Source organism: Doryrhamphus excisus, linkage group LG17 (assembly GCF_037039965.1).
Source record: "Doryrhamphus excisus strain RoL-2023G ecotype Guam linkage group LG17, RoL_Dexc_Guam_v1.1, whole genome shotgun sequence".
NCBI lineage: Eukaryota > Metazoa > Chordata > Actinopteri > Syngnathiformes > Syngnathidae > Doryrhamphus > Doryrhamphus excisus.
This window is the reverse complement of record NC_136373.1, coordinates 760,625-778,678: the sequence shown is the minus strand read 5'-3', so window position 1 is coordinate 778,678 and position 18,054 is coordinate 760,625. Positions and strand designations below refer to the sequence as shown.

Sequence of the window (18,054 nt, the reverse complement as noted above, 5' to 3'; positions counted from 1 at the left end):
CTCTACTCACTCTACCATACTGTACCATACTTTACCATACTCTACACACTCTACTGCACTCTACCCACTCTACCATACTCTACCATACTTTACCGTACTCTACCATACTCTACCCACTCTACCGCACTCTACTGCACTCTACCCACTCTACCATACTCTACCATACTTTACCGTACTCTACCATACTCTACCCACTCTACCGCACTCTACCATACTCTACCCACTCTACCATACTTTACCATACTCTACCATACTCTACCCACTCTACCGCACTCTACCGCACTCGACCATACTCTACCATACTTTACCATACTCTACCATACTCTGCCCACTCTACCACACTCTCCTGCGTGGGTTTTCTCCGGGTACTCCGGTTTCCTCCCACATTCCAAAAACATGCTAGGTTAATTAGCCACTCCAAATTGTCCATAGGTATGAATGTGAGTGTGAATGGTTGTTTGTCTATATGTGCCCTGTGATTGGCTGGCCACCAGTCCAGGGTGTACAACAGCTAGGATAGAAAAAGTGAATCTCAAATGACACCAAATGAGTTCAAAGGGAAGGATGCCATCGTTAGAGTAGAGTAAAAAAGATATGTTATATGATAACTTATCTATTTATCAGTGCTCATGTCAAACTGCATTCATTCATTCATTCAAGTGTGCAGCAGTACGTGTCTTTAGGTCCAATGTCCACATCTAGACTATGAAGCACATATTACTATTTGTACATAAAAAACATGAATAAACCTTGGATAGTGAACAGGGAATGATACTGAGGAACTTGAAATGAAAAATATTAAAAATAGTAAATAGTAAAACCACACATAATGTATAACCACAGAGTATAACCCTCCTCCTTGTAAATATTTTTTAATCTAAAATCATCCTTGACACCACTACCGTAGTAGTAGTAATTGCGTTCGAGTGAAGTTATACGAGGATGATATAGCGCCATTAATTCAGCGCTGTCCTTGTATGTTGGGAATTACCCTGACCTTATCATTTCTCATCATGCATGCCATCGGAATTAAATGGACTGTATGCAACTGGCTTGAGATTAGGGGTTTTTTTCCAGCCAAAAAAAGTAACTAGGGAATTGTTAGCGCAATAATGACTTCAAATTATACAAAAAAATATACAAAAAGACAGCATTTACATTCAAAATAATTTTGAATTCAAGTGATTTTTTGTGGTCAACACTGACAGCTGTCACTCAAAAAATGATTTCGAACAGCTGAAATCACTGTTTGTGTGAGCATAAGTTGCTTGGCAACTAACACCCGTGACCCTTTGGCCTTGTCTCGTGTACCATGACTGATAAGCCCTGAAGTGAATAAACATATGCAAGTGTTCATTCAGCCATCCAGCGGCTTCCTTTTAGCCGTGACATTTGCATAATGCATCTACTCCCAACCTTAGCCGTGCGTGGACAAGTACGAGGAGAGTCCTGTTCATGTACACGCACGGGGAATTTCATCCACATTTCATCATGCCAGTCTAGTCGGAAAGACAGGCAAGGCTCAGCAGAATTGATAATCTCTCTCCTTCTCTGTCTCGGTCGTCCTCTGCGACGGCATCTCCGGCGCACATGCTCAATGTCAAAACCTGATGCAACGCATTTGCATAAAAACAATATTCTTCTGCAGGGCAATTATTCTCCACAGACGAATATTGACACTTTTTTGACAGCGGCATTTGCCAACCGCAATGAGGTCACTCAAACTCGTTCACTACCCCCCTCGCTCGGTTTCAATCTATGCCACGGTACGTTTTCATGTAAGCATTTAGCCAGATGGGCTACGAGCTCCACGGCAGCTCAAGGACAGTTTGGGGAGGGGGGTACCGTCTGAAGAATGCCTGAGCCGGCCAACGCACACATCCCGTAGATATGCTAGTAACAGTGGGGCCTGCTGGAAGACTCTTTCACTGCAGTTGACCTAGCATAGCAGCTTCCATTCAGTATGGTAATGGTAATGGTAATGGCTTTATTTATTTCAGATTACAATTGAGTGCATCCCATAATCAGTTCCCAGTTCCACATATCCAAAAGGAGTTGGAAAAAGCAAAGTTTATTAAATCCTACCCCTCCATCTGGTACTTTTACAATCAGTAACTGTTACATTTGTTCACTTCCTGCTTTCCGAATATAGTTTAAGTTAATTTTTTAAATGTTTATTTATTTATTTTATTTTTGTCAACTTTCCTAATATAGTTTTAAGTGTTTTTTATTTTTTTAAATTTTTTTTATTTGTTAAAAAATATGTAAAAAATTGTTTTTATGTTTTTAAATTTAAAAACAAATGTTTTAATTTTTTTTAAATATTTTTTAATTTTATAAATTTTAATTTTATAAATTTTAATGTTATTGATTTTTATTATTATTGTTTTTTATTTTAAACAAATGTTAATTTTTGTTTCAAATTTAGTTCTTCCCTGAGATCCTATTTCTCCTCTCTTGTAGAGAAGTATTGGATGACATTTTTAGCTAATGGGTTGTTTTTAGCCTTATGCATTATTTTAGCTGTTTGAAGATGAACTACATCAGCAAGTTGAAGTATTTGTGATCTGGGTTCTACATTGGCTACTTTACTTTACAGTATTGGGCAATGTGCTATTTAGCTAACTTTGCTGCTGGATGCATGGGGAACCATCGTCAGGGACTCGGGTATGGGGGAGGGTCACATGGAAGGGGGGGGGGCATTGGGGGAGCAAGCCTGCTGCTGCTGTTGCATGCTCGGCATTCCTCAGGTGTTGTCAGCGGAGCTGGCTCAGTAATTATCTCGCTCTGAAAACACGCAGCCGACCACATTTTACTAGCACACTGAAGGGCGGGAGGGGGGGGGTATGTGAGGCGGGTTGCGGTAGTCAATATATAATTACATTTGGGTATAATGTGACACAGATTGATTCTTTTTTTTTTTTCAAAGAATGAGCATGTCAGAGTATCTGTTGAGGAATCACACCAACAACTGCATGCGGTGCAGCTCCAGATGCAGATTATGGCCGGGAGTCAAGAGCTTGATTTATACTGCAATCCAATAACTGGAGGCTGGAGACAATCAGCAGACCGATGCGATACGTCCAACAATAAAAGATGGCGGTCAGAGATGCTGGATTGGAATGATATATTCTGGGCCAGATGTCATCTCTTTCATCATTGACGCGAGTTACAAAAGAAGAAGCTGGTTCTTCCTGTCTGGGAACGCTTCCCTCCGCTCTCCTCCCCCCCTTTCTGGCTGGATCAAGGCTGAGGGATTGTGTGCAGATGTGGCTGAAGGGAGGCCGGCCCCTCTGCCCTGGGAGAACATGTGGTCTGGGAGTGTTTATGCTGGCCGTCTTTCAAGCGCACAGCATGCTGGCGTCGGCCTCCACGTGACAAAAGGGGGAACTCTCAGATTGAGGTGACACCGCCGATTGTTGACTCACCGTGTTGACATATAGGCGCGACAACTTTGTCAACAAAATGCCGTGACCTTCGGTGACCCTTAAACCTAGCATTATAATCGCTCGGAACGCCATATGGCCACGGCGCTCCTTGTGTTGTGCGATGGAAGTATTGTGGGATTCTACAAATATCGCACACTTTTGCCTCCACGGATTCTCCACATACTTTACATTCTCCCTCGTGATTTGTGTTCTGTTTGAACAGCAGCAAAAAGAGCCGAAACAACATGTTCGCCCTCTAAACCAGCGGAATGTTTTTTGTCAAATGGGTCGCCACAATTAAATCATCAGTCACAACCAAAGATACATTCTGCAAAATAAAACAATTATGAGCAAAATTTTAACCATCTGGCTCATTCATCACATATTTCTTGAAGATTGTGTTCCTAGTGAGCCAACATCAGTATTCAGTGCCCCCTGCAGGTTTACATTTCAAATAGAAAACTTCTACAGTACACAAACACACTGCCGCAGTAGTATCCCTAATAGGAATACAATGTGTGCAAGTAAAGTTGAAAATATTTAATAACTGCATTTTTATTAGTGATTATTTTCCATCCATATGGGCAGTTTTTAATTTCTCTATAGGTTGGCTGTGGTCACAAATTAATTCATGACTCAAGAGGCAAACCTCAACTTCACAAACATACATTATGTTTTTGTTGATAGATATTGATAAGCAACATTGTGCTTAAATACGTCTTATGTTATTATTATTGTGTTTGGTTTGCAAATAAGTGCTCCAAATTTTCAAAATAAAGTGACGTTTTTAAATTATTGATTTAAATTTTTAATTATTATTATTATTTTTTAAAAAACAGTTTATTGGAAAAAATTATGTAAATTTTTTAATTATATAATGTTCGTAGAGAATTGATTTATGGCAAAGTTGTTTTGGTAAGTAGTGTACCTAATAAACAGGCTAGAACAAAAATAATATTATTCACCACAAGAGGGCGCTATTTGACATAAAAAGCAGAGCTTCCATAGTGAGCCCCCTTCAGTTTGAATTTGTAATTAGTGCGGCAATGAGTGTGCAAAAGTGTCAAATAACGATAAAAACGCCCCCCCTCCCACACTTTAAAGAACATTAACATAAAATCAAAGGTTAAAATGTTGTAGTTTCTTATAAACATCCACTTGAAACAGTATCGACAATCCACGATGAGGCCAAATGGTGCCCCCCCTCCTCGCTGCCTCCCCCATGGAGGACAAAAAGCGCATGAAATAAGAGAAAAGGGAGGTGTGTTGGCGCATGCGCAAACGCCACCCGCCGCTCGGTCATCCCGTTTTTTTTTTTTTTTTTGGTGGAATCAAGCTCGTTACGTCACGGGCTCGTCCACGGTGCTCGGATCTGGAACCTACCATCCACTCTTGCGGTTGCACGTTAGAGGAGACAGCTTTGAGGGGACATTTTTGATTTTTTTTTTTTTGCCCTTCATTGTATTTGAGTTTGTCACGTATCACGGAACCGGCGTGTTTGTTTGTGTCCGATCCCGTGGAGGCGGTGGCACGGCGGCACCGTGGTCTGAGAGCCATGCCGTGCATGATGTTTGAATGCTGAGCAGCATTTCCAATATTTACATGACGGTGCTGCTGCTGCTGCTGCGGCGCCTCGTCTAGCCTCGCCGGGCTCTCCATTCACACCCCCACCCCAAAAAAAAAAAAAGGCGTGTGGGACCGAGGGGTGCAGTCGAACGCGCCCGGATCATCGGAGCCGGGGTTCGGATGAAGCTCTCGTTCGGACTTCGGCGTTAGAGATCCAGTCAAGTTTCCTTTTCTAACAGCGGTGCCGTCGGGCATTGCTCCGGAGATGGCGATGGGCTTTCTCTGTGTGGGATTTCTACTCAGCCTGGGGGTCATCATCTCTCCGGACGGTGCAGAAGCCGTAGGTAAGACGCCTGTTGGCCCCCCCGTACTTTATTTGGTGCACACGACTAGCATCTTTAGGCCCGGCCGACACCACAACACAGCAGCATTGACCCCCATTGGAACCGTAGGATCATTCATCAGCATCAGTATTGGCAAAGGTGCACAAAAACAAGTCTAAGATTTTGGCCTAGATTTGGTTTTACAACACACACACACACACACACACACACACACAATGGCCTGCCTTGTAAAGCAAATCAGACTTGGGGGGGGGGTGATTACAAAATCAGCAGGTAAGAATCCAATTTTTCTGTGCATCATCAATATCTGCACGGCTTCCCAACGAAGGACGCACCAATGTGGTTATTTGCCCTTGTGATTTTGCCCCTGACAGCACATTGGGCAATAAAATAAGCCTTTTAATTGGACTAATGAGATATGAGCTGCACCGTTGCATGCTGGACCTGTTGAGCTGCCAGCAGTTTACAGTGACAGGCGTGGAACCGCGCATAACTTGGCATTAATGGCCGACCAATCCAATGATTATATGACAATGTTGCATATTTCCAATGTAATTTCCCACGTTTTATTACGTAAGCCACGTTTCACGGTGAAAGCCATAACTGAGGTTCCAAAAGTCCCGGAGCTCCTCCCTCCTCCTCCATCAGTATGTAACATCTGGACACAGGGAGACCATTAATCCAACTTAGATGTGACTGCTCAGAGGGGGAGGGATCATCTGAAAAGCAAAATACTGTAAACCTCAAGGCGGGAGGCCCAGGTCTTGGGCACACAAGTGGGGGTCTCATACCGACCTATGGAGGAGTCACTGAAAAGATAACCACTAAGCATGAGGGGGGGGGGCACAGCTGGATTTTATGAATGAGAAGGGATTTGCAACAGGAAGGTCAAAAAGTCAAAATGTTGAACTGAGTGCCTTTTACTTGTGGCCGATGCATGATGGGAGCGTGGCGGCCATTGCTGTGGAAGGTGTTGCCTCTTATGTTGATGTTGTGTTGGAGGAAATATTATATAAGCTATAAGCAGTGTTTCTCAGTGACAAGGGTTAGGGTTAGTTTCCGTATCAATGATCCAACTGGTACACATTTAATAACCCTAACCCTAAATAATACATTATGAAATAATAAAAATATAACTGTAATGAGTGTAATATACTCTTATGCTTAAATGTAGAGCCAGGCTGCTTATGAAAGCTGCTTCTAATATTGTCCCTCTTTCCTCCAAGTCAAAAATCTGGCCAAAATATGACAGGACTCTAAAGTGTAAGCGGCCGCGTCCGACGAAACTTAGCTTTATTAGCTTTTTAAAGGTACAATTTACGACTGACGTTACAGAAAGTTAATGAAATGTCCTTTAATTGATGGCTTGTCATATCACCTCTGGTCGGCGTTGTAGATCATTGTGTCTTTTTGTCTCAAATCCATACTACTAGGATTTTTAACCTTGTGGCATTTAATCACGACAGAATCCATGTGGTGAAAAGTATGAACGTGGGTCAGGGGCTAAAGACTTTGAATGCCTGAGGAGCCCAAAGTCTGTTTGCCTGACCCTTTTAATACCAGGACCCGGCCTTCCCTTTCCCTGATACTGATAACATTTGCTCATAACTCATAGAAACGCCAGCTTCAAGAAGGTCGCAGGTAATGCAGGAATTCCCTGAGGTCAAATTGTCTTTTCGCAAAGAATGAAAGTATGGTTCTGCTCAACTCATCATGGTTGCTGCGCTAACTGTTGCTATGATATGAGAGAACGTGAAGGTCCAGCGTGGCCACGATGTGGAAATACTTTGTCACGTTTAACCACCATCGTGTGCCGTGTTGCCATACTTGGGGCATAGTTAGGGCAGCCGTTATTAGCTGCCTCGTTGGGAGATATATGAAATATGGAGAAATATGGACATGTGACTGACAAGGAGACAGTAGTTATATTATATGATATGGCTTAAATATGACTTTTTGTCTTTTCCATAAAGATATTTCAAAAGAAAATATTGTAGTGCTATAATTAGCTGTATAAGATATTTTACCAAGTTTTCAAACCATCAAAATATCATACCGGCCAATAGTACCTAGTCACCACCCAAGCAAGTAAATACCACAACAAGTAGTAAAACTCTTGAGGACAGGTTGTCCATTCACCATGATATGAAATAACTAGGGCTGTTAAACGATTAAAATACTTAATCGCAATTAATACATTGTTGTCCACAGTTATCTTGGAATTAATCACATTTAATCATGTTTAGAAATAAGTTTTTATCTATATTATAAGTAGGGCTGTAGCTCTCAAATATTTTAGTAATCGAGTGTTCTCCTGAAATTGTGTCAATTAAGCGAGTAATCAGAAAAATAATTTAGCTTGGTTAAAAAGCACTAATGTATTTATAAGGAACAAAATAATGAATGACCAATTGGCTTATTTTTTAATAATAATTTAGCCACATTTTATGTCTGTTTTTAAAGGCAACCTATTATGCATTTCCCACTTTTCTGACCTATAAATATATTTAGAATGTTGTATTCTTGTCTTAATGATGCCGAAGTTTAAAATAATAATGAGGTTTGCGTATTTGTGAAGTGAGCCCTAAAAGAAGTTGGGGATGGCTCAAAAAATGCTCTGTTTCAAAAGGCGTGGTAAAACTGTTTCCTTTGTGACATCACACCGGGCCGACTTCCTGATATACAAACTCGAGATCGCTAAGTGACACTGTAAGTTAGTACGTACCCCATGAACGTGGTAGCCGCTTGTAGCTACCCCATGGAATCAAAACCAGCTCCAAACTAACCACATTGAGAAAATGTTGCTGTGGTAATAAAAAAAAAGTCACATTTGGATTTGGAAGACTAGAAGCTACTTAGCTAGCTAGCTAGTTAGCTGTCGGCAGCGAGGCAGAATAACTGTGTGACCACAGTCTGGAGCCCTGTTAATGATTAGCCACAGTACCCTGCTGAATAAAACAGCATAGACCAGCATGACCAGCATAGACCAGCACATGTTGTGTTTTCGTACTGGTATGCTGGTCTCCATACCAGCAGGTAGGCTAGTTATTGCGGTATCCTTTACAGCTTTTCACAATGGAAACGCAAAACTAATGACGTACTTTTTGCTTTCCGAGCAGTATGCAGTAACAAGCCCCTTTTAAAAAATATTTGTTTACATTTGTTCACTTCCTGCTTTCCATAATACAGTTTTTTTTTTTTAAATAATGTACCTCGTACCATAATGTGTACCATAGTAAGTGTCAATATAGTGATATATATAGCACATCATGACTGGTTCAAGACTCTTCATCCTTGTATTTAGCAAACAAAACAAACAACAATAACAAAAGAAAAATACCTTAGTCACTTCCTGGCCAGAAGGTAAAAGTAGATTAGCATCAATGTAGCACGCATATTACAAGTGTGAGAGGCTGCACATGAAAGAGCGTTTGTTGATTCCCGATTGCCCGGGTGTGGTTTAATTGGTCTTTTCAATGTTTACCCCTCGCCGAAAAAGGAAAAGATTGTCTTCCATAAGAGAGTATTTTGTGTCGGCATGCACATTAGTCCTTCTGTGGGAGAGCGCTCAGAAACGTGTTTCATGCCTGTCGTTCTAACAATTCTCATGACACATATGAATAGATTTTATTGAGAGACATTTGATTTAAGTCGCAGCCCCTGAATGTAGCACACAGAGTTCTTCAAATGTAACACGGGGCTGTGATGTTTGCCTAACAAGCGGGCCGGCTGTGAGCGCAGTGGCTGCTGTCTTTAGATTCATTTATCACGACCTGTGAACGCATCACCTGATGCCCCGAGCGGACCACCCAGCCAACATTTTGGTTTAGTACGATAATGGACCAGACGGCACAGGCGCTTAGTAACTTTTTACACCTGGTCAGAATCGAGGAAATGTGTGTTTGTGTTGCAAAGTGTCACTTTTGTGCTTGGTCAGTGATTTGCTACATTTGAGGTCAGTTCAAACTGCAAACTGCATGTACAACTACAGTTTTTGGAAAATCTAAAAAACCTGCACAGGTATGTATTGTAACAATAAAAGTACTGTAGTAATGTATTGACCGCTGCAAACTACATTTGACTGAATTAACAATTAAAAATGAGAAAAATCGAGAATCATTCTGAATAATTTAATAATATTCCATAAAACAAAGAAAAATGATGGCGTGCCATCTCCGGGTCAGGGATAAGTGGAGGCCCCAAGTGGAGGTGTTTAGTATCTACGTTCCTCCCTACCTACGGTCATGGGCTTTGGCTAGTGACCAAAAGGACAAGATCACATCGGTACGTAACAGTAGACATCTGCTTTATCCAACGTTTTTCCCAACTACGGTCATGACCTTTCCATCCACATTTCCCAGGAAGAAGGTTTTAATTCCAACAATCCTCTTCTGAATCCTTATTTATTTGCAGCCGGGCACTCAGGTCGCCTTTAAACCTTCGCAGGAAATGCTTGAGTTAAAGGTATTATCCGGGTGGAACTCACGTGGTTTACAGGAGCTTGTGTGGACCTTCAGTCAGTGGGATCGGTGAGTCCCCGCAGAATAAACAAAGAACATCTTCCTTTCTTATTGTTGCTAAAATGGTTGCTCAAATAGTCGAACATTTCAGCTTGATTAGGGCCTTCCAAAAACTGCCATCTTTTTAGCAATTAGCTTTGGCGCATGGTTGGCTGCATTAATTATTCATATTTTTGTGGGCTTTAGAAGAGATCTGCTGAGGCTTTCCGTCCTTTCCCATAGTTGCGACCCCCCCCCAAACATGTAATTAGACTTAAGGTTCTTTCTCTGTGAGAATTTCATGCGGCGGCGTGAAGCGATGAAACAATTAGAAGACACAATGTTTTATTGACAATCTTCCGCCCACACTTGGGGGACCAAGCAGCCCGTTACTGTCGCTTTAAAACTCAAGGTGATAGCTTCTGGAAGCTGGACCCGGAGCGGCTGTGTGGACGCAAACTGGTTCAAATCCAAATCGACAGCTTTGAGTTGTGTAGTTTTTGGATCCCAAGGTGTGAGTACAATGGGAATGTTGTGCGTCAATATAAACAAACCTCTCAGACGTCGCAGTTTCTGATGTAAACACACTTGAGTGTCCCTTGAAAGTAAGACCACTGTCTAAAACCTCTTTAGTGGGACGGCCAAAAAAAAAGTCACGGCTGCTTTGTGCTCGCTTGTGATTTAAGTCACATCCCAGCCCCCGTTTGGTACACGCCTCCCCGCAATAGCTCTCTGTCTGCCGAGCACGTACGGGAGGCAAGTCATCCAGGGTGAGAGGGGGCTACGTCCCTGCAGGGAATCGCAATGAGACCTTGGCTACTGTCCTTCCCACGACACTACTGCAGTACAGTTGCACAGAAAAAACAACGCAAATTTCTCCATTTCTCCATTTTCCTAATGTACTGGATTTTCAGAAGTAGAAGTGTCCTAATATTTTTCCCATGACTATACTGTAGGTGTAATATGGGTGAATATGAGTGCTTTATTTATTACTATTATTGTTTTTTGGGCCATAACGATCCCTTATACAAGCGTGCAGATATGGATGTTCATCTTGTTACGTTTGGAGCTTGCCAGTTGCTCTATTGTAATGGGAATGGTAATGGTAATGGTTTTATTTCATTTGAACATGCATCAGATTCCAATTGAGTGCATCCCATAATCAGTTCCCAGTTCCACATGTCCAAAAGGAGTAGGAAGAAGCAAAGCTTATTAAATCCTACCCCTCCATCTGGTACTTTTATAATCAACTGTTACATTTGTTCACTTCCTGCTTTCCTAATATAATTTTAGTTTTTTTTAATATTTTTTTTTTAATTTTTATTATTATTATTTATTTTTTGGTATAGATCAGATTAGGAGTAGGAAGAAGCAAAGCTTATTAAATCCTACCCCTCCATCTGGTACTTTTATAATCAACTGTTACATTTGTTCACTTCCTGCTTTCCTAATATAATTTTTAGTTTTTTTAAATAATTTTTAAAAACATTTTTTTTATTATTATTTATTTTTTTGGTATAGATCAGATTAGGAGTAGGAAGAAGCAAAGCTTATTAAATCCTACCCCTCCATCTGGTACTTTTACAATCAGTAACTGTTACATTTGTTCACTTCCTGCTTTCCTAATATAATTGAATTTTTTTTAATTAAAATTTTTTACTTTTATTTTTATTATTATTTTAACAAGCTTAAAAACATCCATACTCTGCTGCGATGGTTAGAATTAGAGATAGTCATACTTTATTTTTCTCCTTTTCAGCTCCCAAACCAGACGACCACCCCAAGACTTGCAGTCCTAAGCAGTTTGTGTGCATGGACCAGGAGACCTGTATCTCCAAAGGCTGGCGCTGTGATGGGGAGAAGGACTGTCCAGACGGGTCAGATGAGTCACCAGACATCTGTAAGTCCGCACAAGTGGTTTGTACCTCATTGTTTTTTATGTCCCATCAACACCGAACGTCATGTTCCTGGAAGAACACGTGGCTTGATATGATACACTCACCAAAAGAACCTATTACGCAATAGCTTTGAGTAGAGAAATGTCCAGGGGTGCGTCTGTTCTTGTCTGGACCTCCATGACAATCTTCAGCCAACCCTTCCCGTCTGTCCTGCCTCTTTAAACTCTCCGGGGTTCTTTTTGGTTCTATGTGGGCGTTTATGGCATGTTCACCGTCAGCATTTGCCACACCTTACTTATCTGTCACGCCACAAGCACTTTTATCAGTGGTCTGGCAAGTAGAGACTGGCAGATGACACTCGCCCATTAAGGGTCCCGTTAGTGTGGGTGAGAAGACTTTTAAGAGCGCCGTTGGAGTGGTAGGATAAAATCACATGTTGCATACCGTATTTTTCCGGACTAGAAGTGCCACTTTTTTTCATAGGTTGGCTGTTCCTGCGACTTATACTCCAGAGCGACTTATACATGAAAATATTCTGTAATTATTGATATATATTATAATTATTTCATATTTCATATACATGGCAATAAACCTAACAATAATGCTACAGCGGTGGCATATGTGCGTGCTTTTGTCTCCTGAGGCTCTTTTGATGTCCACCTCTGGTACCCAGGCTGGAGGAAAGTGTACCGTACTTCCTAGCATCCCACTTGCCGGGACGCCTAATTGCCTGTTTTTCCCAACCGTTCACGTGGGCTCTAATGACCTTCAATGCGATGAAAGACACAGGAGCAAGGTTTTGACATGACATCACCCGAGGAAGTGATGTCAGAAGTCACTGAAGCTGACCAAGGAGGACATGATGAACGTATTGATCGGCTACGTCGCTAATGTTCACTCACCTCAAGGATAGCTGAAGGTGCCTCCCTCCTTCCTGTAGACGTCCATGTATGGGTTTGACCTTGTCGTCTTCCCCTCACAGCGTTCAGCCTTAGGTTGCAGGAAGTGGTTAACAAGCGTCCTCGGGGCTGAAGTTTATGAACGTGGTCGGTGTAGGAGATAAGTTTTGATCTACTTCCTGCTTGAGTCATCCTGATGTTATCTCCTGCAGAGATCAATTCAAATGAAAGAGAAGGTGTTCTTGTCATCCATGGGTGTTTGAATTAAGGTATTCTTTTATAAGTTGTGGCTTCATAGGTCAACCCCGGACATGGACTATAACTCTTTTCATTTCTTTTTGGCTGGAAGCTGTAATGTTCCACTCCACGGTATCCACTTTGCTGCAGAAGTCTGCTTTCTTCCTGGACTTGGTCCCCTTTTGTAGCCTCATGTAGTCTGTATAGAAAACCAAATAATAGAGGCCCTTGTTGTTTTTCGAGTAGAGTGGAGTGGATACCGAGCTTTCCTTTTCCTTACAACCAAGATGCTCGTTTGCCGTCAGCCTTTTTTACCGATGTAAGCGGACATCGTAAGTGTTGTCGCCGCTGTTGTTGTAGACGGAACTAACATTAGTATGTGTGTCAATGCACTAAGGAAAGAAGTTTGGGTAGTTTTATATCATCAGTGTACATGTTAATGTAGTAATGGTAATGGTAATGGTAATGGTAATGGTTTTATTTCATTTGAACATGCATCAGATTCCAATTGAGTGCATCCCATAATCAGTTCCCAGTTCCACATGTCCAAAAGGAGTAGGAAGAAGCAAAGCTTATTAAATCCTACCCCTCCATCTGGTACTTTTACAATCACTAACTGTTACATTTGTTCACTTCCTGCTTTCCTAATATAATTTAAGTTTTTTAATTATTTTAATTTTTTTTTTAATTTTTTTTTATTTTGGTATGGATCAGATTACAGTTGAGTGCATCCCATAATCAGTTCCCAGTTCCACATGTCCAAAAGGAGTAGGAAGAAGCAAAGCTTATTAAATCCTACCCCTCCATCTGGTACTTTTACAATCAGTAACTGTTACATTTGTTCACTTCCTGCTTTCCATAATACAGTTTAAGTCTTTTTAAATTTTTTTTTAAATAATGTACCTCGTACGTATGTGTGTTAAATATAATAATGTATAATATATTACATAATATAAAAATATAATAATACGTGTTAATGCATGGTCGCTTTTCTTTTTTTTGACCTTTATTAATTTTTAGGATAATGTTACAATGAAATATGCTGTGTCAGAGGTTAATGCCTTTTTTTTCTGCTCTGTGGAACTGTTTCTGCGTTTAAAAAAACACCACCAGCTTCATGTCTGCATGCAATTAGGATGTTTGTGCGTACCACATTCATTGTGATGGAGCCGGCGACTGGGAACAGATGTTTGACTAGCATGTAAGCACTTTTCCCACCAGGATGACTTGCCGCCATGAACCATCTCCTCCACCATCAAATAACTCTTGGAGGCAGACAGCCCCCCCCCCCCCCCCCCCACCAACGCTCTGTTGGATGTTTTAGTTGTGGATTTAGCATCAAAATGACAGAAAGAGCACCAAAATTGGTTTCAATCATGCAAATGTTCTTCTTCTCTCCTGCTGGGCTTCACTTTCTTTCATGAAGAGGAAAAAAAACGTGATGGCTTTAAGGAGTTAACACTTGCAAATGAGAAGCCACGCCCCTCTATTCATACATTGAAGTTGTCATTAATGTTTACCAAAGGCTGACTATATAAGGTGACTAGTACAAATGATATTAATTAGCATGTTTTTGTTGATGATGGCTTCATAATAAAATATTGATGAATGAAATATTTTAATGTAGCAATCAGGACACACAAATCAGTGCCTTTAATTAAACCTTGTTGTTTAGCCGCCGGTAAACACGTACACTGCCCCCCCCCTCCCGTTAATGGGTGTGGTGTCCTGGGGACGTGCTGGAAGCAAGGTCTGATGGGAAGATAGCCGCACCATCGTCATGCCTGAGGTGGCCGTGGCCCACACACGGTTTATCTGTAGTGGTGTTGCGTTTGTGTGATGGCCGGTCACGGACGACCGAGGCAAAGGCGAGACAGCTGCAGAAGGCGTTGAGATGGAATGGAGGCCTAGAGCCATGCGGAGAGGGGATGATCCTCCAGGGAGAAGCTTTGTGTGGGAGAAAATGAGCAGATTAGCATGTAGGCTGAGAAGGAGAATGGAGACCTTTTTTTTTGTGGTTTTCATCCTCTTTCTGTAGAGGCGGCCTTTTACAATAAAGTTGGGCTATGAATCCGTTCATCGTCTGTAATCATCGTCGTGTCGCTGAATTTGCAGGGGTGCATGGGGGAAAGGGGAGAGGGGCGTCCCGCCCGGGGAAGAGGTTCTACAGTGTAGTGTAAATCCTCCAGACGCTCGACCCGACAGTCATGGCTGCTCCTGTTCCTCATATCCACACCAGGCTTTCCTCTTGTGCAATCATCTTCCCCTGGGTGGAGTCTTCCCGTCTGTTAGTTAGTCTGGGTGGACTCCATTTCAGATAACAAGTGACTGAAAATCACTTGCAAAAGAAACTAATACAGGAAGTCCACTACTAGTACTACTTCTAGTACTACTAGTTGTGTGTCAGAGCCGCATGGATGCCACTCTAAAGAGCGATTGCACTGTCAGAGCGGCCGTAATTCCACGTAATATAGTCATTTAAGCTGACGACAGACTTTATTGGAGTCAGTCTGGGGCGGACAGGCGAAGGGGGGGGGGGGGCAGACATAATGCCCGAGAACAAAAGATCAACAGGGGATCCAACTTTAAGGTCATTGCATAACTGCGGGGCGGAGGGGTGGTCCAGAGGTCGAAACACTGATGTTTTTAATCTTGTGCATATTCATGTAAATATGACCATTCCTTGTATTCTACTCCAATTGTTGTACTATACTGTCGATGCGGTTTATGTTTTTAAGTGAAGAATCGAACCTTTTTTAAAGTGAACCTACAGGGGGTAAATCTAATTATTAAAATTCAAGTGGAATAACTTCAGGTGACATGATAGGAAATTGCTGCATGTAACGTCTGCGTGTAACCATGCGCTGTTTGACGACCCTGCACCACCTGAAGCTCCATTGTTATGCACAATTGTTTAGGCTTAGTTTTCAAGGGGGTCACCTTGAATGAGCTTATTGTTTAGCAGGACCCGAAGAGCGATGTGTTCAATAAGACCAGAAAATATAATTTTTTTGAGTTGCTAAACTGGCATAGCTGAATTCCTTCCTGCTACGTTATTCCCGATTTATTCGTTATTATACGCCATCCCTCGCACGATGACAACAGTTATTCACATTATGTCAACATGGACGAGATTCCGTGTCAAACAGTAAATTCCGTTTTGGTCGGCCAATTTCACGATTCCGTTTCCTTTAACGCGAAAACGTATGTTGGACATGTAACATAATTATGCCATCACGTCCTTAAAGGTGACTTAAAGGTGATTGTTCCCAGGATAGTGCAGATCATATCGTATCATTCAGTCTTTAAAACTCATAAGCCAATGAAAGGCCTTGGTGGGGTGTATTCCTGGTAGTGGGGTGTATTCCTGGTAGTGTGGTTCATGTCCAAATCCCCGAGTTGGCACTTTATTGAAAGTAGGGAGGAAAGGGACCGGAGGAGGGCCGCTAATATAATAGCATCTCTCAGACGTACCGTACACGTTTTGTTTCAAGTTGCAGCCACATGTTGAGGCGCCGCCGCGCTTTGAAAGCCTCCACGACCGGCAGCATCTGCTGCATAACCCGCAGAGCACCTCGTACGGCTTCCACTGTGCCTTCGCTGCTCCCAGAGTTTTGGCAAAATGGGTCAGCAGATGTTAGAAACGGAGAAGGAGCGAGAGCGGGGTGCAGGAGGGGGAGGAAGAAGAAAAACAGCCAAAGTAAGCTGTTTGCTCTGCAGTGGGGCCTGAGAAATTGAGAGGTGTGGGAGACGCTAAAGCATAGCGACCGCATCTACTCTACTGTATATTCCAAACTGGCACTGGGATAAATACATTAACCCTTAGATGCACCAGTGACTGGACCCTACACTCTTCCATAAGTGGCTCAAAAATCACCCATACTAGAATCAATGCCTTTTTATGCCAATTTTGCCATTTTGGTTAGGAATAATCACTTGTATGATATTTAGTATTATATTTAGGAGTTGATAAGAATCAAAGGTTCCTATTGGATTCCATAGAAAATGCATGCAGGTCATTTTTGACCCACTTATGGAAGGTTGGGGTAGTAACACAAAAACTAAAATTTCTTAAAATGTAAGTTAAAAATGTGAATGGCATGATATCAAAAACATGTTTTTGAGGAATACCTGGAATATGAAATGATAAAAAAATTCATTATGAAGATATTTCAAGAAAACAACCTGACCGGGTCATTTTTGACCCACTTATGGAAGGTTGGGGTAGTAACACAAAAACAAAAAAATCTTAAAATGTATAAAAGGTAAGTTAAAAATGTGAATGGCATTATATCAAAAACATGTTTTTTGAGGAATACCTGGAATATGAAATAACAATTTTTCATTACAAGAAAACAACCTGACCGGGTCATTTTTGACCCACTTATGGAAGGTTGGGGTAGTAACACAAAAACAAAAATTTCTTAAAATGTATAAAAGGTAAGTTAAAAAATTCAATATTATAGCAAAAACATGTTTTTTTAGGAATACCTGGAATATGAAATGATAAAAAATTTCATTATGAAGATATTTCAAGAAAACAACCTGACCGGGTCATTTTTGACCCACTTATGGAAGGTTGGGGTAGTAACACAAAAAATAAATTCTTAAAATATATAAAAGGTAAGTTAAAAATGTGAATGGCATGATATCAAAAACATGTTTTTTGAGGAATACCTGGAATATGAAATGATAACAATTTTTCATTACAAATATATTTCAAGAAAACAACCTGACCGGGTCATTTTTGACCCACTTATGGAAGGTTGGGGTAGTAACACAAAAACAAAAATGTCTTAAAAATGTATAAAAGTTAAAAATGTAAATGGCATGATATCAAAAACGTGTTTTTTGAGGAATACCTGGAATATGACTTGATAAAAAATTTCATTACAAAGATAAAACAACCTGACCGGGTCATTTTTGGCCCACTTATGGAAGGTTGGGGTAGTAACACAAAAACAAAAAAATCTTAAAATGTATAAAAAGTAAGTTAAAAATGTGAATGCCATTATATCAAAAACATGTTTTTTGAGGAATACCTGGAATATGAAATGATAAAAAATGTCATTACAAAGATATTTCAAGAAAACAACCTGACCGGGTCATTTTTGACCCACTTATGGAAGGTTGGGGTAGTAACACAAAAACAAAAAATTCTTAAAATGTATAAAAGGTAAGTT

The 18,054-nt window shown here is 41.1% G+C and overlaps 1 protein-coding gene across 2 annotated transcripts in view; it reads left to right on the top strand.

Annotated features, from left to right (window-relative positions):
• Nucleotides 1-4,939: 4,939 nt before the first annotated feature.
• LOC131137268 (low-density lipoprotein receptor-related protein 1-like) overlaps nucleotides 4,940-18,054 on the top strand; it is a 74,798-nt gene continuing 61,683 nt past the window's right edge. Inside the window, exons 1-2 of one of the 2 annotated variants that reach the window (XM_078797749.1) lie at nucleotides 4,940-5,338; nucleotides 11,597-11,737. In XM_078797749.1, coding sequence (XP_078653875.1) covers nucleotides 5,260-5,338; nucleotides 11,597-11,737 — 220 coding nt within the window. In that variant the 5' untranslated portion in view covers nucleotides 4,940-5,259. The remainder of the gene's footprint in view (nucleotides 5,339-11,596; nucleotides 11,738-18,054) is intronic. The other variant, XM_078797750.1, reaches the window with a different exon arrangement.